The sequence below is a fragment of the Anguilla rostrata genome, chromosome 8 (assembly GCF_018555375.3).
Source record: "Anguilla rostrata isolate EN2019 chromosome 8, ASM1855537v3, whole genome shotgun sequence".
NCBI lineage: Eukaryota > Metazoa > Chordata > Actinopteri > Anguilliformes > Anguillidae > Anguilla > Anguilla rostrata.
The window spans coordinates 43,436,605-43,456,744 of NC_057940.1; the positions used below are offsets into that span (position 1 = coordinate 43,436,605).

General features: G+C 39.4%; 1 protein-coding gene and 1 long non-coding RNA gene across 2 annotated transcripts in view; one reads left to right on the plus strand and one right to left on the minus strand.

The window, feature by feature from the left end:
- sdc2 (syndecan 2) overlaps positions 1 to 14,136 on the plus strand; it is a 56,408-nt gene extending 42,272 nt beyond the window's left edge. Inside the window, exons 2-5 of the mRNA XM_064348400.1 lie at positions 8,003 to 8,114; positions 9,857 to 10,008; positions 10,428 to 10,560; positions 11,998 to 14,136. Coding sequence (XP_064204470.1) covers positions 8,003 to 8,114; positions 9,857 to 10,008; positions 10,428 to 10,560; positions 11,998 to 12,161 — 561 coding nt within the window. The 3' untranslated portion in view covers positions 12,162 to 14,136. The remainder of the gene's footprint in view (positions 1 to 8,002; positions 8,115 to 9,856; positions 10,009 to 10,427; positions 10,561 to 11,997) is intronic.
- Positions 1 to 20,140, minus strand: part of LOC135261793 (uncharacterized) — a 499,003-nt gene that overhangs the window by 108,695 nt on the left and 370,168 nt on the right. The gene's annotated exons all lie outside the window — the stretch shown is intronic.

Here is a 20,140-nt window from a genome sequence, read left to right on the forward strand (position 1 = left end):
GGTAGAGGCAGTGTTATGGCTTGGGCATGTCGCTGCCACTGGAAATAGCTCACTTGTCTTATGGCACCAGCAGGATTAATTCTGAAGTGTATAGAAACATGTGCTCAAATGCCTTATTGGATGGCTCTTGAATGACCCCAAAACATACTGCTCAAGCAAACAAGGATTTTTTCAGGGCTAAAAAGTAGAATGTTGACTTGAGTGGCCAAGTCAGTCACCCATTCTGAATCCAGTTGAAAGTGCTATTCACTTGCTGAAGATAAGACTGAAGGAGAAACATCCCAGAAACAAGATACCCAGCGTCTGGTAATGTCTATGGGTCGCAGACTTCAGGATTTGCAGGAAGTACTAAATGCTGTGAGCTCCATAAGAGTATTTCTGATCTGTTGAACAGGCCTTTGGGGTTTTTTTTTATTATCCTGCAAATTCTTTGGTCATCTGCTGTAGCGGTCTTCCTTAGCCTACCAGGCCCTTTGCAATTACTGAGCTCTGTTTCTGTTGTGTTTCTTTTTAATGATGTTCCAAACAGTTGATTATGGTTCCCTGAGGACTATCTCGAAATAAAGAAAAAAAATGTCTTTGTCCCAAACATTATGGAGCTCACAACTGACAACTTTCTTTAAGATTATGGCAGTAGGGCAGTGGTGGCAGCTAGTTATGACCGGCCCCAATGCAAGATTTTTATTGGACCCTCTTTCACCCCGAGATGTACGCATCTCAAGTGCGGGGGGGTCAAGTGGGCCCCCACAACTCAAACAAGGACCCTATGTCTTGCTTGCTGTCCTACCTGCAAGGTTTCATGGCCTCTGGGTGAGGCGATGACAATGGGCAGCTGATTCTACTGGGAATATTGGGAGTGTCCAAGCATTCCAATTTTAGCAGCTTGACTATCTTTTCTTCCTAGTTATTTTCTCCTTTGTGCTTGAAAGGTGTTTTCAGTGCTGCCTGCTTTCTTTCTCACCAGCTAGCTAAATGACGTTCAAAACTTTGCGTGCTAAACTATCATCAAATAATCAAATAGACACTTAACACTGGACAACAACATACGCAGACATATTTCACAACAGTCTTTCCATATCAGAAAATAACACTAATGCCAAAGAAATGACCACCCATTATTTAATTGAATGTAGAATAGGTTTGAAATTTGACACAATCACAGACATTTGTACAAAGAAAGTATAATAACCGTGGCAGAGATGAATTTGCTTATTAAAGGATATATAGTATATGGTACTTATATATGTGTGTTTTCTCTGATGCTTAATGAGTGTCTAAATGTAAGGGGCTGTGCAAGAATGGGCTTGTGGGGTCCACTCTCTGAGATGGGGACACAGGTCCTCAGACCACAGACCCCAGTGCAGCTGGCCTGCCTGCACTGCCTGTATCTCTGCCACTGAAATGGGGGACTATGTATAAAAAGGGCTGTAATTCCTATACGTATCATTCAATATGGATGGAAATACCATCAGATTATAGCAGACAGTCTGCACTTTAACCTCATATTCATTGTTTTATTTCAAATTCAGTATGCTGGAGTACAGAGCCAAAACAGCAGAAATTGTATCACCGTCCCAATACTTTTGCATTTTACTCTGTGTGTGTGTGTGTGTTTTCAGAGTAGAGTCAGCCCCAGTGTTTCCCAGAGCCTGAAGCTGAGTTAATATTTACTGTGCAAAGAGTGAATGTGGAGTGGGCAGGGAGTGGGGGTAGGGGGAGGAGATAAATTATATATAGAGGCTTTGACATGGTTCAACAAAGCCTAGAACCCCACCCCCATCATCCCATGTTCTCCTCCTCCTCTGACCCTCTCAAAATAATGTATCCTGCAGCTAATTGAAAACGGCATTGAATGATCCTTCTGTTTTTTCTTTTTCCTTTGTGATACTGCCAGGAATGGAGTTGTGGTTTGACAAGCTTTTAATAAACTAACCTGCAGGCAGCAGACTGCCTGTTCCAGCAGTAATCTCTCTCCTTCTGTCTCTCTCACTATCTATTTTTCTCTCCCTCCCCCATCCATATCTCTCACACTGTTTCTTTCATTTGTGAAACTATGAAGACTCATAGTCCCCTGTTGACTACTTGCTCATCAAATGTAGACAGATAGAAAATGTGGTGCATATATTTTCTGTTAAAGGACACAAATGTGAACTATTGTTACTGCTCAAGCCTCTGTCTGACAGATGCTCTAGGCAGCTTCTCGGGGCAGGAAATATTTTGTCTTCATGTCTGCAGCACGTGAATAACTCATTCTGTACTCCTGCTCATTTGTCCTGGCCCAGCAATGGAACAATTTATCCAATTTTCTGCCTAGAAATAAGACTAGTTGAGATCATTGTGGTTCTCTCTCATTCACAATTAAAAAAAAAAAATCAATAATGCAATTGTGTGCATGTGCGTGGGTGTGTGCATGTGCGTGGTCCTTGAGCATTCACTGTACAGTCAGGGCTGACATCTTAATTAGTCGGCCTTTGCTCTTTTTTCAGACACTGTAACTAGGGGTGGGACATTTTTTCTAAATGATTACAAGCTGATTCTGGCCTCACTTCACACAGAACACTGGGACAGGTCAGCCTCGGGAGGTGGGTCAGAGGAGCAGGTGGTTGTGCCACAGCACTTTGCTACTATGGACAGTGACTGCCCAAGGCCAATACAATTATTTTGGGACAGATAAAGTTGAAAGCCCAGGCTAGACTGCAGAAAGCCATTTTTTCCAGGCAGTCTATAAGCCTATAAAGTCAAGTTAATTCAATGAAACTGTAAAAAATATAGACTCATTTTATGTGGATTCCACTAGATTTGTTGACTGATTAAAAATGAATAAGCAGCCAACACCTATCCATCTCCTTTACAATAATTATCAGGCTTTTGTAGACTGATAGGCTACAGACCATATTTACATGCACATCATTATTCCAGTCTTATTTGGAAAACTCTGGTATTTTGGTTACAATATAGCCCAAGTAAACTCCTTTTTCCAAAAAGCAAAACCTGGTTAAGCAATTATTCCAAATATACAAAATCCAAATAGATAGGTTGCATGTGCCTGCAATGATCCGAAAACACAGTTTTGCAAGGTGTCTTGGGTGTTGAATTCAGTTGAACTCACATAAAAAATTAGAGGTGGAAAGTACTAAAAGCAGTGTGTTTTGTTAGGCTATCAATGTTATAGCGTTATCTCATTTTAATTACAGTTTGAATTGTAATCGTTAAAGGTAGCACAATAAATGTCAAGTCTGGTCATAGATAGGATGGTAGATGGGAAATCTGGTCAGAGATCTACATTTACAGGAACCACCACAGGAAAGGCGATTAATAATTGCGTTATTCATGAGTTAACGCGTTTCCATCAATAGCCCTGATTTTAAGACAGCAATACCACTGGTACCCACCCAGTGAATTGTAAATACTTAATGCACATGGAAGAATTACTAGAAGGGAATGAGGACACAGAATTTGTTAACCTGCTTATAATTATAAGCCCACATCCTGGTTTAGGTTTTGGAGAGTCCACAGCAAACCATTGCAGGGAATGATGCTGGCTACATGCAAATGCGGGCAAGAAATCTAGAAAGTCATCTGAACTATTCTTAGTCACCTGACTTAGAGTACATAGTGTTTTCCTCAGATATAGCTAACATTAAATTAAGGCAGGTCAAGGGAAATGTGGCTAATGCAGATGAATAAGATTATGTAGGTTTTTGTACAGAATGACAATTTTGATATTATTTACCATAGGCATGGGCCTCTTGGGTAGTGAGAGCTCAAATAAATTCCACACAGGTTCAGCAGAGTCCATAAATCCCTACTTCTGAAAGACTAAGCAGCCAATTTAACCGTGAGTACCTCATCTTCCAGCTAAAGTGTTCCCACTAGTGCAGTTACCCAAGAGTTTTGCTTATGGAGGAATACACAGACTTGGGGGCATATTTTCCTTAAATACTGCAGTGTTGCAGACTGTCCATGTCTCTGGATGATGTAAAATCCTCTGTATTTTCACCATAATTCAGCCATAATGTGTTCAGATGGAACAGCAGCCAGACTCACAGTAAATATTCCAGAACTCGCTAAGCATGTCCCTGTACCATGCCTCATCCCAGCCTCATTTCAGCCACAAATCATTTCAGTTTCCCATGTCATGTAGCCTGTGCGTGAGCATGAAAGGAAAGTTCAAGGCCCTTTACTTGGCTTGGATTCCGACCAAATCTGTAAATTCTGTCCAAAATTAAAGGGAATTAAGGTAAACCAGAAAATGTTTGATAAATGATGTTATTATTCATCCTGAGTAAAGACTGACACTTGACATTTTAAGTGTGCTGACTTCATTAGTAGGTTTTTTTCTGTACTAAAGCCTGTCAAAAGCTTTTCAGGAAAAGATCAGTTTTTTTTAATTTCATGTTGTGATAAACATTATGGAGAAATTCACTGCAATTTAAGATACAGGCTTTAAGGTACTGGCTGTATCCTTGGCTAAAGGTCACACAAAGTAAATTGCTCCTTTAAATCGATCAATATACACAGAGTGTACGTATAAGTGGAGTTGCGTTGTGTGAAGAAAATTCTGGAACACATATTGTAGGTGGTACCTTTTTGCTTAATATTTGGCTGCATTAAAATAAGAATATGGTATCTTTGCTCTTTTATCACATCACCTTGGTAAACATGTAATATAAGATGTAAGTTGAAACACTTGGATAGATAGGCTATACAGGATATTGCCATATTTCCATTTGGCTTTTTGTACATGTCCATATATTAACTATGTACACATACAGTTAAATGCAGAGAAAGGAATGCCATTTTTGTTTTGGCTCTGTACCAGCCCATTAGATTTGAAATTAAACAATGAATATGATGTTAAAGTGCACACTGTCGACTTTAATTTGAGGGTAGTTTACATGCATATTGGGTTAACTGTTTAGGAATTACAGCCCTTTTTATATATAGTCCCCCCATATTAGGGGAGCAAAAGTAATTTGACAAATAAACACTTAATCTTAAATACACATCTTAAATTCATCATATTTAGTACTTGGTTGCAAATCCTTTGTATTCAATGACTGCCTGAAGTCTGCGACCCATGGATGTCACCAGACTCTGGGTATCTTTCCTGGTGATGCTCTGCCAGGCCTGTACTGCAGCCATTGTCAGTTCCTGTTCATTTCTGGGGCGTCTTGCCTTCAGTATTATCTTCAGGAAGTGAAAAGCATGTTTAGTCGGATTCCGGATGGGTGATTGACTTGGCCAGTCAAGAACATTCCACTTTTTGGCCTTGAAAACTCCTTGCTTGCTTTAGGGGTCATTGTCCTGCTAGGTGAATGTGAAGCTTTAACACTTCTTGACAAGTGCAACAGACTCTGAATGCAAATTGCACACTTAGAATAAACTCCAGAGCATTTGGTAGCTTTCTTGTTCATGAACAAATGGTGTAAAGATGCACAGCTGGCCAAGAAACAGCTAAGCAGCCAATTGTCTCATTACTTTGCTCCCCTAGAATGGGAGGACTATGTGTAAAAAGGTCTACACAGATCACCTGATATGGATGTAAATGCCTCATCTGCTCTTTAACCTCATATTCATAATTTCATTTCAAATCCAATGTACTGAAGTACAGAGCCAAAATCAAAAAATTGTTTAACTGTTCCAGTACTTTCACATCTTAAGCTTAATGCCATTAAGAAACATTTTTTGATGCTTCACGGCAACAAAGGTTAAAATAAAGTTGCTTTGAACAAATTCGCCCTTTGATCACAGAAGTGGAACTGGGAAGGCCTTTATTTGAGAAGTCATTGCGTCTTTTGAGCCTCGCTGGTTTTTTATCAGCTCCTCCTTTCACTGCTGTGGGGACCACAGGCCTGGCCCATTGTCACTGTGTGCGCTCAGCTCTCTTTGAAGAGAGCGCTGCTTTCATTTGGCTTCCAGAGACCCCCCCCCCCCTTGTCTACCTCTCTTTCTTCTGTCGGTGCAAGCGTTGTGAAATTGAATGTAGGTTCATTTTAGTGTCAGGGTTTATCAGCAGGGCTCATCAATGGGAGAAAAAGAAAGTTACCAAAAAAAAAAATGGGTCCACACACGCATGCACACACAAACACACACACACACACACACACAAGAACGATTTATTGTTGGTTCTTTTGTGTGGATTTTCAAAAGCGCAATCTGTATGGAAACAACATCACGCATTAGGGTGAGTTGTGAATAGTGGTTTCCATGGGTCCTGACGGGCTATTTGACCACTTGAAGAGTAGGCACCAGGCTGCCGCAGGGGGGGGGGGGGGGGCGGGGGGCAGAGATTAAAAGGAGGGAGGGTGTTTTTGGAGGAAAGGGCCTACGGGTGTGATGGTGTGTTAGCCAGTTTGTGACCAGGGCTGTTATAGTTTGATCACAGTGAGCGTGCTCTGAGCTCAGGACCTGACCAGATGGGGGGGTAGGATGTGGAGGTCGGGCGAGGAGGAGGGGTATGTAGCTTGGGGGAGCGAGGGTCAGACAATGTTGTTAAGAAGCTGCTTTTTTTGTGCAGACACAGAAAGTCAAAGACAAATGTTCCTGGCTGTGAAGATTGTTGCCAGGGCAACGGCGGTGGGTGGATCACTACCATGTGTTGCTGTTCCCCCATCTCTTCCGGCTAGGGTCAAAAACATGGAGTTGTCTTGATTTATGTCTGATTGTTGCACTGGCCAAAAATTGGCCATTGGTATCTCTTGCATGCTTGTAGTTACATATGGAGGCCTTATGAGCGTGTGTTGATATGAGCGTGTGTTTACCCTGTGCTGTTCTATACACTGCATGAGCGATTGAAGCCTCCATGCACAGTGCCGGAGAAAGATAATTCTATGAAAACAAAAATCAAGATCAGAAAATGATAAGATGCCTGAAAACAGTTTTGTCTTTTATATATCCCTATTTGTTCATGGGACCAATATTCATGGTGTTATAGAATACTTTACCGAATATATTTGTGTGCTCTATGCTATGCTAAGAGATCTCTCACTTCAAAATAAATAAATAAATAAATAAATGATAGGCCATCAGGGCTGGGAATGATTATATTTATTGCTATTGTAAAATTTTGATTATATTTTAAGGATTGACTATATTTGTGACTTTACAAGAGCAGTAAATCCTGTATCTTACTCGGGCAGTGAAAACCGTCCTCATATTGAGGATTGTTTCCATAGTGAATTTTTTTTTTTTTCCTCGGGCCGCTGATATTCAGTACCTCTTATACTGATAAAATGCTATAAACAACCCAGATAATGTTCATAACAATCATGTATGAATAAGGATCTATCAGGGAGTCATAGAAAGCATCATACGCTATGGCACTGCAGCCTGGTTTTGTCATTTGATGGTCTTACTGAAATCCCAAATAGCTACATTCAGACTTGTTCAGACAGCCATGAAGGTAATGGGTGTGAGGCAGCACCCTTCCTTACAAGCTGTCTATGAACAAACAAACAACCATCAGACAGGCCATGGACATTTCAGACTCCTCCCATGTACTCCATTCTGAGTCCCAGCTTCTCCCCTAAGGCACATGTTACAGGATCCTTTATTGTAAGCTGAATAGATACAAGCACCCCTTTATCTTCCTGCCAATCAAACTTCCTAACAACAGCAGGCAGGGACTGGGTGCGTCCATGTACAGTGTGCTGCGTATATGAAATTAGTGTGGTTTTGGAAAAGGTCCAGAGTATGTATGCTAGGGGCGCATGTATACAGTATATCTGCCCAAGATATGTATTGTATTCAGTTCATCACTGTAAACAAGATTATTTTTGCAGTTATACCTATAAATCTCTTAATAACCCTTATACGGTTCAACTCTGTGTAAAACAGAAAGGAGCCATAGCTCAGTGCTTCAGTATTTGTTCATTGTGGACTGTGTCCTACATTACAGTCTGAATTTGTGTTAGATGTTTTAGAGCACTACATCACTACAGCAGCTCTGAAATGGCATGCTGCTCATATTAAACCATGTCCTCTCTCCTTCCATCGATAGACACTTGTGACGGCACAGTCTCCAGCTCCCGGGGACGACTTGTACCTGGATGACCAGCAGTCAGGAGATTATCCTGTAGATGATGACGATTTTAACTCTGGATCTGGTTCAGGTGAGTCTTTTATTGAAATTACACCGTCCTTTCTTTGTTTTTTTAAAATGCTTATTTAGACACACAACAATTCACAATGCTGTGGTTGTGGAGCATGTCTCAAAATTTCTGTCAGTGGGTTTTTGAGAAATTGACTGAAAAAACCTTAATCGGCCATCTCTGCCATCTTTTGGGTATAATGAAATTTGGCATCTAGCTACATTGGTTTTGGGCTTCTTTTTGCATTTATTACCCAGAAGATGAATGTTTCACTGTTTTTTGGAATCAGTGAACCTGGCTGCCTGTCAGTTATATCAGTATACAGTTCTCATCTGATGGGCCTGCATTTCAGTACTGGATGTGTGCAGTTCAGCTCTGCTTCTGCAAATCTTCTCTGAGTATCATATGGGTTGATTCTGATTTGCCTTACTCCATTTGTTTGTTGGATATTGTTGGCTCAGCAATATTATTCCTCATTGCATCCATCGAAGTTTGTAGCTCTTTAAAGTTCTTGTTTCTCAGAGGTTTTCCTAAACAGTTTTGTCCTTGCCTTGCAGCTCAGTTTTGACGGACAGCCTGAACTAGGCAATGTAATTGGAACTCTGGGAAACATAAAGAGGCAGTTCAGCCAAAAATGAAATTAAGCTATATTTCCACTTACCCGGAGTGCTATCTATAGTCCAGATAGTTTCGGTGAGATTTGACAAGTTTTCTAGATATCCACTGCAGCTCACCGTGATTCAACGGGACCAAAGCACCAAAGATTTACATTCAGAACACTCAACAGTAACGTGTCTTTCCAAATAATATATGCCAGTTACTCACAAACATCCACAGACTTTGTTGTACACGGTTTTATCAAAAACTGCTTTCTACCGAAGTAAGCCAACTGTATATCTGCACAAAATCTCAACCAAAGCAGTATTCTGGGGTTCAGTGTCAACATTGATGAAACAATGTTGAAACAATGTTTTAAAACTGTGTTGACACTGCACCCCAGAGTTCTGGCGTGCTTTAGTTGAGATGTTGCATGAATATACACAGTGGATTGCGAAAGTATTCCCCTCTGAATTTTTACATTTCACTATGGCACAAAAAGATTTCAAAATACACGTATTTTAGATTTGTTTTTATGTAAGACCTAGTCAAAGGCCTCTATTCCATCACAGGTAAATGAGAGTTTGTCATTGTCATTTTATGAAATTTACGTAACCAGAAAATGTGAATTGCAAAAGTATTAACCCCCGAGCCCCCCCTCCCCATGTTTCAAGAGGAATAGACTACCTCCAGCATAAACACTTTTTCAACATTTACGATGTATAAGTCCCAGATCTCATGCTCTGGCTGACATGATGGATGTGGAGCAATATTTCTGGTTAAATATTTCATCACATGAACATCACAAGAACCGGAACGTCCTAAAGAATTTGAACAAAATTTTAAAACAATATTTATATTTGAATATTGAGTATTTGAGTATTGAGTATAATTGAGTATTTCAATTTCTCAATTCTGATATTTAAAAAAGAGACCTTTTTACGTTAGTACTGCCTTTAATCAATCTGTTATCCTCCCTAGTTAGTTTGTGCTTTGAAACTTTATTTTGGCCAGATCCCAACAATGAATGTGAAAATGAATTGTTGTCACATGCCTGTGGTTTGAAATCAAAGACTTGAAATCTAATTATTGATGGTCTTATATGCACTAAAGCCATGAGTGATCCTTTTCAGCAAGCTTCTGATGGTGGTTGTTATGCATTTCAGGCATTGGTGAGACCCCAGAAGAAATGGCCACTGTGAAAACGCTGTACATGACTCCAAAAGCTGAGCCTACTCAGGACTCCACGAAAGATTTCACACCACAAGTGGAGACGGACACATCCAGAGAAACATCCAGAAAACCCATCAGGACAGAGGTGAATCCTCTGTGACCCTATAACCTTTAATCCTTTTCTGCTGTCACAAGCTCCACAGCTTTTGTAATCCACTGAACGGGCGGCAGTGTAGTATATTGGGTATGGAGCTGGTCTTCTAGGTCAGGTATCTCAGGTTCAATACCCGGGTTGGTCACTGCTGTTGTACCCTTGAGCAAGGTACTTAACCTGCATTGCTTCAATATATATCCAGCTGTATATATGAATGCAACATAAATGCTATGTAAAAAAAGTTGTGTAAGTCGCTCTGGATAAGAGGCCTGCTAAATGCCTGTAATGTAATGTAATGAATGATGCACTTACACCCAAGAGGGGCTGCTGTACCTGAAAGCAGCTTGTAGCCTTATTGGCATAATTCTGAGTTCCTGTGTCTGCCCCCCCAACTCCCGCCCCCCCACCAGGCCCCAGTGCCACAGACAGAGGAGCCTCGAAACAGAATTGAAGCCACAAGCACCACCAGCCCCCCTCGCTCCGCCGTGGAGCCATTCGAAGTGCGCTCGGAAAATCTTTTCCAGAGAACAGAGGTCTTGGCAGGTACGTAGTTTGGGCGGGGTGGGGATGGTGGTAAAAATGTAACAAAACCAAGCAGTGGCTGGGTAATTTTTCTCCTTTTATCATCGTCCATTTAGTTCTGTAGTCTGTGAAAATCAGCTCACACATATCTAGAACACCAGAAGACCTCAAGCGTATTTGTGATGATTTTGTAAAGCCCCTCAATGTATCAGATGTTTGTCTTGCTCTACAGCACTTCTGATTTTCTTTGATAGACATAACATAAATTTTGCTCTTTATACCACCATTACACCTGCTTGAGGGACTGCAGTCTGACCTGCAGGCTTTGGAAAAGGACTCCGCTTGTTCAGGAGAGCAGGCATTGTCCGGATACGGACCAATCCATCATGAGATCGGTGCAGTGGTGTAATCATGCAGTGGCTGTAATGGTCATGCTTGTCTCCTCTCCATTCTTGCTGAGGCACAGTGAGCACTCCATAAAGCAGCTTGTGAATTCTCCAGACTTCATTGCGTTCCCAAGAGGGGTCCCGCAGTATTAATTGCACTCAGGTTTTTTTTTTTTTTTTGCACTCCAAGTAGTTTTATTTCACTAAGAGGACTAGTCTTCTAAGAACAAAATCCAAGCATGACTTTGAGTTTATTTGAAAAAATAGCCATTTGAAGACTAAATAAACACATTTTTTTCAATACATCTGTCTTATGGTAAGCCCCAGCTAATGGTAAATGTCTGTTAAAGAGAATTTTTGTTAACAGCCCCCTGCCATTATATATTATAAGGGTAAGGAAACCTTTTGTTTATGCCAGTCTTAGATGTTGGTCAAACCTTCAATGGCCTTTGTGCCATGCACATCATACTGTTCTTATTCTCACAGTAATTAGATCTCATGATAGGCACAGCCATCCATTAATTGTTCTTTTGCAAATTAAACAAAATTGGGTTGTTTTCATGAATTTATTTTAGGCCATGGAAATCCTGCTCCAATACCAGGGCCGTGTCGTATGTACTGTATGTGTTAAGGCCCTGAAAGGTGAGGTTAAAAAAAGGCAGTCAAAGAGCTACATATGAGATAAACTTGGCTAGCATTGACTGCAAAAAATTACTTTGTCTTGCCTTTCAGGACTTTCGTAAGCAAGTTTTTTCCAAGCCATTATTGATTGGGGTGCTTTCTCTTTTCAACATTTCTCCCTCTTTTACCTCGTTTTTGAGAAGCATACTTGATCCATCTTTATTGATTTAGAGAAAAAAAATTATTTAAAACAAAAATAGAAATATGCACTGCTCTTGGAGACCATGCTTAGGAGGGTCTGGAGAAAGTTTGGTCTTTAGGCTGTGGAGAACTTAAGAAGTAGACAAGAATAAGCTAATTAGGTTGAAAATAAGACATACGCAAGGACTCTGAATGGCACTAATCTTGTACTCTATGTTTCTTTGTCCCCTCTGCCATTTTGTTGTTGCAGCGGTTATTGCTGGTGGAGTGATTGGTTTCCTGTTTGCCATCTTCCTCATCCTGCTCTTGGTTTATCGCATGAGGAAGAAGGATGAAGGCAGCTATGACCTTGGGGAGCGCAAGCCTGCTGGAGCGGCCTATCAGAAGGCCCCCACCAAGGAGTTTTACGCATAAAACACCCCCTTCTGAAGAATCACAATTGCAACCTGAAAAATAATCATAAAACAAAAGATAGACACTTTGGTATTGTTGACAATGACAAACTTGTTCAAATAAGGTAAAATACAAAAATGGTATTATTGGGGAAATGTTACATCAAGGAAAGCTTTTGCATAGAGTAATGTAATTACCTTTTCTTTAATTTCTCTTTTTTAATAAAATACCCAACAGGGTTTATTTTATGAAAGATCTCATTGTATTTAAACACTTGTGTATTATTTTAAGAGGTGAAAAAGAAAGAAACAGTTTTTAAAGAAAAGGAAATTGATGGCATATTTCAAAAAAGCTGTTTTAGTCACTGACTACTTTTTAACTGTAGCAGTATGTATTTGTAAAGAAAAATTTAAAGTGGAAATAATTGAATATAATTGTTCTGTATCCTTTTTTCTTTCTCATTTTGTCATAGCATGTCTGAAATTGATCTTAAAGGTGTATTTCATTAATTTATCTGTTTTCAGATGTTAAAATTGCCTTTCTGTAGTTTTCATGAAGCTGTACTGTCTTCATATTAACTCAGATAACAGCTAATGTAAATGGTATTTTTCCCTTCAGATTACAGTTTTGTCTTGTTTTCATAAAATTAGAAAAACATTTCACAATTTAAATATTTTGTTTTGTTTTATCTTAATGTAGTTGTAGATTAGTACAAAATGCAGCATACAAAGTTAACTCATCTTAAAGATGAAAATGCTCAAAGTAGAAGTCTGATCTTTACACCTGGGTACGACGTATGGATTTGACTCAGTGAGATTTGATTTTTTAAAAAGCGGTACGTTTTATTGCTTTCCTGATTCGTGCTCTTGCTGAACATGTGAGTGGGCCGGGTGTGAACCCATCAGGCCCTACCCCCATTGCTGAATCTCATTGGGCCATCTCATTCCTCTTTGTAACTTCCTCCTCAAAGAGTTGCCAATGCAAATAGAGTGTGTGTGCCCTCAGTGTTTTTGGTTTGCTATGTCTGCAGATGAGCAGATGGAAAGCTCTTTTTGGCTGTCTTATTGTAGAAGTTTGACTGATGTTTCACTGGGTGCAACCTGACCTTTAACAATGTAATTATGTCCCAGTAAACAAAATGACTTTGATCAGGCCAAAGGGGACCAGTTGCATTTTCTTTTTTTCTTTCTTTTTTTTTTTTAGGTCAGCAGGTCTTTGTCCGTGGTCTCAGTCCATAACCTCCATGGTCAAAGACTGAGGGAGTTTAATTTGGGCTACTGCTTGGCTAATTCCACCAAGTAAAAATTTTAGCACACTTCACCGGAGCTATCTGTTACCACCTCCAGTAGTCAGGGAAAACTTGCGTCCTCTGAAATCCCGAAATATTTCCTTACAAATATGAAAACCTACAAAACTTCCCCCTCAATTTTTATTTTATTTTTTATGGGGAAAAACAGGAAGCTACCTGAACATGAGTTACGTAAACTAAATCATGTCATTTGAGTTCTCTACTGGATGCTGCACTTCCCTGCCACTCCCCCCGCCCACACACCCCACCCCCACCCCCCATCTCTTCACATGGTACTGAGGGAAGAACAGTACTGAAAAGGATTAGCAAACCCAAAGACTTACAGTATTCTCACCATTGCTGCATATTCCTATGGCCACATTTCAAATTTGTTTCTGTTGGTCTTTTTTAGTGTTTTGTTTTTATTAGAGACCTGACCATTGAGTCCAACTGCTTAATAGTGTATGAAACAAAAAAATATATATAAATGTATATTCACAAATGTTTTAAGCCTTTGAAGTGCCTACCATTCGGAAATGTGCTTGTTCCTGTCTGGGTATGAAGAGCTATGTACAACAGCACGGTGAAATAGCTGGTACTTTATAAGCACAGGTGACTGTATGGTAACTTTTTTAGTCTTACAAAAAAGCAGACAGTATTGTATCTATAATTTGAAACACACTACTGAATAAACATTGTGGCCTAATATTTCTGTGTTTCCTGTGTTGTTCTTGTGGCAAATTTCATTTTCATTATGCCATTTTATGTTCAACCACTCAGTGAACATCCACCCACCCTACCATGTTGCCTTGCTGTCAGCAAATGTAAAAGGAGCTTGGATGGTTGGATATGTTTGTTCATCATTGTGCCTTTGACTTTTTAGTGATGTGTTCTACTTGGAAGTGGTGATCCTGCAAGACTTTTGGTGTCACACATTTACATGACAGTTTATGCTTTCATATCTACAGAGACAGGCAATCACTGTTGAGATCAGTGTTTAATTTAAAATCATCTAAAGCCAGCTATTCCAATGTGTGCATTGTTAGGACCTTTGCCAATCAGGAAATGCATTAAACCCATTATATATTGTACCGGTCTAATGTGCATAACGCACAATTGTTGTATATGACAAGTTAACCTGTTAGCAGTGGCATATCCAGTGACAGAACTTAGTGATGTTTATGGTCCATATCAACTCCAAAATCTGCCAGTGTTACCAGTGGCTTAGCACTCAAAGTGCATAATCATCCTTAACTTTGCCCAGGAAGAATACAGGTTTTAGTCTGTAGGATATTCTATGCTCTGGTCAATCGGGTTGCTGTAATATACCTGTACCTCCAGGTGCAGTGTATGTGAGGTTGTAAAGAATTAGCAGCTGACCACATGTTTTTGGAGACTTGATGGGGGATATTGCTGTGATGTAATGGGCCTGCTGTTATGAGTTAACTGAGCATTCCAAATTACAGAGTAAAACGAAGCTACGTGCTTTTACAATGTGCGATTCTTGTGTATACTGGCCATGAAAATTATTTGCACTCAGGCTACGGGCACCTGATCAACCAGTGAGTGATGACCCTCCTGTACCCTGGACAACATAATTGGCAATTGCACGTTTCCTTATGGAGCCACGCAGCCACAATCAGCACTGGCATGTTCTGGATTCAATCCGAGACCCTGTGGCTCATCCCAGAACTACAGTGTGGTGTCTTAAATGAATGAGCCACCAGCAGCCCCAACATGCTTCTTTTTTAGGTTCATCCGAATCTTAGGGAACTGTATTATAGCCTTCCATGACCTGTTTCACTGGGGAATAAAAAGGATGTAACACGCATGTTGAATTAATAGCTGTGTCCCTAATCGCATACGTCCTTGCCACAGAACTAAATAAAGGGGTGGTGTTTAGTGGTTGATTTTAAGACCTGGTGACCCCACTAGCACTTATTGGTATGTTTAACCATAATATAAGAGTACTAAATTGTTCACAAAGATTAAAAAACCCTGATCAGTTGTTTGAAATATGAGAATCTTTTATGGGACTGATTTCACTTACAGTAAAGGTATCCAAAACTGCAATAAAGTTTGTTCAGTTCTTCCTACTGATGCATATCTCATCATCTCCTGCAACAATGCTTTTATTGTTAAAAATGGTCTGAATTCATTTTATGGCATTTCATGAGCCAAAGTAAAGCTTGGTGTCTTTGTTTGCTTAATGCCATGGCATCATTAATTCCAGTTGTTTAACTGAATATTTTGGCCATGATCAGATGCATGTTCACAGACCGGGAAAGCTTTGGTTTTGATCAAACTGAAGCAGCACAAAATGAAATAAACAATGTGTAGTCTACTGGTCCAAGGGAAAGCCTAAGATGGTAAAATATGACTATTTTAACACAAAAGGGCACATGCGGTATTTCTAACCAAGATAACAGTTTTGTATATGAAAGCCGGTACCATCGGTCAATATTCTTTCAGTTGTAGGCCTCTGACCGAAATAACAGGATAAGGTTATATTACCTGCAGTGGAGGTGCAGTGTCAGTCTAAGACAGATGTGGGAAGCAAATGTGAGGCTTTGAAATGCTCCATCACTCTGTGGTGTTAATGCAGTGGACTCATGGCCTGACTACTGAGACTGCAACTGAGTATAGTTTAAAGGCAAGAACACTGCATAATTACTGGACAATATGAATGCCTTAATTTGAGTATGTATGATTACACACCATATAAATATTTTTGATGAGAATGGAAATATTTTTCTTTAGAGCATCACTAACATTTCTCATAAAAATGCCCATTATACCAGCACTATTAAGATACATGTAAAATACTTATGCAGCATTATTTGTTTTTAAACAGTAAAAAAGCATCTGTAAGGAGTGATTAAAGAAGCTAAGTACTAATGGCCATATTGAAGCTAAATAATTAGTGGCAAATGGGTGCAGATTTTGAATGGAGCTCTTGTGTTGCCTACAAAGTCTAGGTAAACATATCAATTTGCAGTTTATGGTGTTATAAAATTTATGGTATTTCTATAATACAGAGTAATGCTGATTAGGACAGTGTTGTAACTGCCATGTTGTTTGGTCTTTAATCAGATTTTTTTCATTCATATACAGTATGTAAGCTACATTCTTCTGACATATATTTGGGAGGAAACACTGTGGTCAAGATGGCAGTGACTCAACGGGTGCATATACCCCCATACGTTTCCGATATGATGCTTGGTGTTTGGCCCTCTTGTGCACTTTAATTTCCAAAAAATGTGTAATTATTTTGTTAATTTACTTTCGAAGATATTACGTAGTACAAGTGTCAGAAATCTTTTGCATAGATTTAGTTCAGATAACCATATTTTCACTAGTTTGAGCATTAGCTGTATGATTAGAGCTGTGGGACTGGAATGTGTGTCCCCATGTCTCAGGGACACTGCTGGACCTCATACATACATACATTTGATTCTAGCACTCTACCAGAGGATTTACAGGCATTAAAAACCTGCTAGATCCAGTTGCAGTGTTTCTAAGCAGAGAATCTGTTAAGGGCACCTCTCATTGGTGATAGGGGTGTGTGTGCTGAGACCGGCCCATCTGCAGCGTGCCCAGCGACTGAGCCGCATGTGTGCATGTCTGGGCGTGCCCCGTATTCCCAGCCCCCTCCCCGGGTCTGTGCGCGGAGCAGAAAGGGGCTCGGGTGGGCGGGTGGCTTGGGAACAAAGGCGAGCAGGGCTAGTTCCTCTGAGACAGAACTAATTGAATACAACGGTCCGCCTTTGCTGCTAGTCGGTGCCAAATCATGCAGAAATTTCATGGAAATGGTTTTCAAAGTAAACAGTGTCAGGCCTCATAAGGGATGCTGAATAGAGGCAGATCCATGCACACACTCATGTCCTGTGAACAGCCTCACTAGGGTCTCACTTCCACCTGCATTCTCCACATAGTTCACAAAATGAGCCCTGCTAAATTGAGCCTTGCAATGAAATTCTATTCATTCCACAAAAATAAATATATAAATAATGGTTAATATTATTATTAGTATTATTATTATATAGACAACAACAACAACAACAATAATAATAAAAATAATAATGTAAGAACAGGAAAAAAGATGTAACTGGTTAGAAGCTACATACTACTGGATCTATATCATACCAAAATAGTGCTCTATTAATACAAAATGTGGTTTTCCAGATGGAAAGAAACTGCTTACAAATATGTTTTTTGTACAGTGGCATATACAGTGAGCTCCATAATGTTTGAGACACAATTTCTGTACTCCACAATTTCAGATTTGTAATAAAGTAATTTGCATATGGTTGATGTGCACACAGTTTTTATTGAAGGGTATTTTTACACATTTTGGATTGTACATGTAAAAATTACAGAACTTTTTATGCATAGCCCCCACATTTCAGAGCACCATAATGTTTGGGGCATGTTACTATTATGCAAATGAAAGCATCCATGTTTAGTGCTTTGTCACATATTCTTTGCAGGCAATGACTGCTTTATGTCTGTGATCCAGACATCAGCAGGTGCTGAGTGTACACCACATCTTCTGTGGTGATGCTCTGCCAGGCCTGTACTGCAGCCATCTTCAGCTCCTGCTTGTTTCAGTGGCTAGTTGCCTTATGTTTTCTCTTCAACATATGAAACACATGTTCAATTGGATTCAGGTCAAGTGAATAACTTGGCCAGTCAAAAATTTTCAGGTTATTAAACTGTTTGTTGCTTTATCAGTATGTTTGGGATCATAATCTTGCCACAGATGATACACCGTCCAATGAGTTTAGAGGCATTTTCTTGAATTTGAGCAGATAAGTTCACATCAGAATTAATTCTGCTGCTGTTATCAATAAAGACAAATTAGCCAGTACCCGAAGCAGCCATAGATTCCCAGACCATAACACCACCGTCGCTATGTTTCACTGATGAGGGGCAGACTCCAAAGACAGTCAAAAGTCTAAAATCAAGAGTAGATACTGAAAGCTTTCAAATACCTATGCTAGGGAAGCAACTGAACTCACTCGACTAATCAAAAAACCTATGAAGCCATTTCTTCCCAACATTCTGGTTAATGGGGTCGTATAACAGTGCTTAATTGTATGATGACGGAAAATACCTTATTGCAGAACTGCATAACACATGTCTTTTTTGATTGTCAATGGATGAACAGAAAAAAAACATTTATTTGTCCCAAACCTTATGGAGCAAATAACAGCAAATGTTTTGTGTTTGATACCAGTTCTGTGGATTGGTTCATTATTAGCACGTTTCTCTATTAGCTGCTGTTCAGTCCTTATTAACAAAAAGACAAAATAAGTGCAGAAAATAAGTCATTAATTGATCAACCCTCCAACCATATTTCGAGCAACTACATTTGTGTTAACATGGCATAATTTAAATGAAAATTTGTTATTTCAGACAAAAATAAAACAACAGGACAGGACAGTTTTGTCCTTACATTGCATAGTGAAAAACAGCACACTGCTTTCACAGTGTGTGCTTTGTCCTGCTGCCAAAGCTCATAGATATTGTTTATGTTATACGATAGCCATCACTATATTTTCAATTTGCAAATTTTTCCTTGACACAATATCAACAGCCTCAAATCCAAAGATACCGCTATTAATACCCATTGGACAGTTCTTGGACATTTGCTCCAAATAACATTCACGTCCTGCCAAGTGTTAGGCTCTTCCCACGACTTTCCATCACTTGGTGTCTTCAGGGCCTTGTTTGTCTGCATTGCACTACCTCATTGCCTAAAGTAATATCCTGTACAATATTCAGGCAGGATTCAATAAAATACACAGGCAGTTCAACCAAACTAAAACAAACCCTCCTCGATTAATCTGGTGCCATGTTTGAATGAAGACAAATTTTCTCACAATGAGATAGGATATATGAATTCAGAGGCTCTAGCTCTAGTTTTCACAGCCATTGACACAGAGCTTTCAAAAAATAAGAACACTATTTTAAAAATAAATGTAATCAACCAAAATATAAAAGCATTTAAAAGATGCCATTTTCAAGTGTATGTACATTAAGTCTATTTATATCATACATGTTGAGTATCTGTATGATTTTATTAGTACTAAAAATAGATTATTTATTGCAAGAAGAATCTACTTCATGAATCTATTATCATCAGATTTGTTTCGTGCTTCTTTATTTAGGTACATATGATGTAAAAGAAGAATATATAGTATATTATATATAGTATAATAGCACTCAAGCTGCAACTCTACATCAAATATTTGCTGATCAATCTTACCAGAGCAAGGCCAACACTGTTTTGATTTATTACAAATATACAGTTATTTACCACAGATTAAAGTTTGCACTGAATACCAAACACAACTGCATCAACAGTTAAAACTCCATCATGTAAAATATATTTATGTCAGGGTTCGGGGGGTTAGGACTCAGGCCCAGAGTGAAAACACACAAAACTTAAAATGTAGATTCAAACTAAATAAAAACAAACAAAGGTCACGAGGGGCAATTCCAAAAAAGAACTAAAAAAACTCAAAACAGAAAAACAAGCAAAGAAACTCAAAACAATCAAAAACCTCAAACACAAAAAACAGACAAGGGAACTCAAAACTGCTTGAAAAGCAGAAAATACTTGAAACACAAGGAACAAACAGCAAGGACAGAAATCAGTCATGGCAGAACACAGGCAGGCGGAACACATGCAGGCGGACCACAAGCA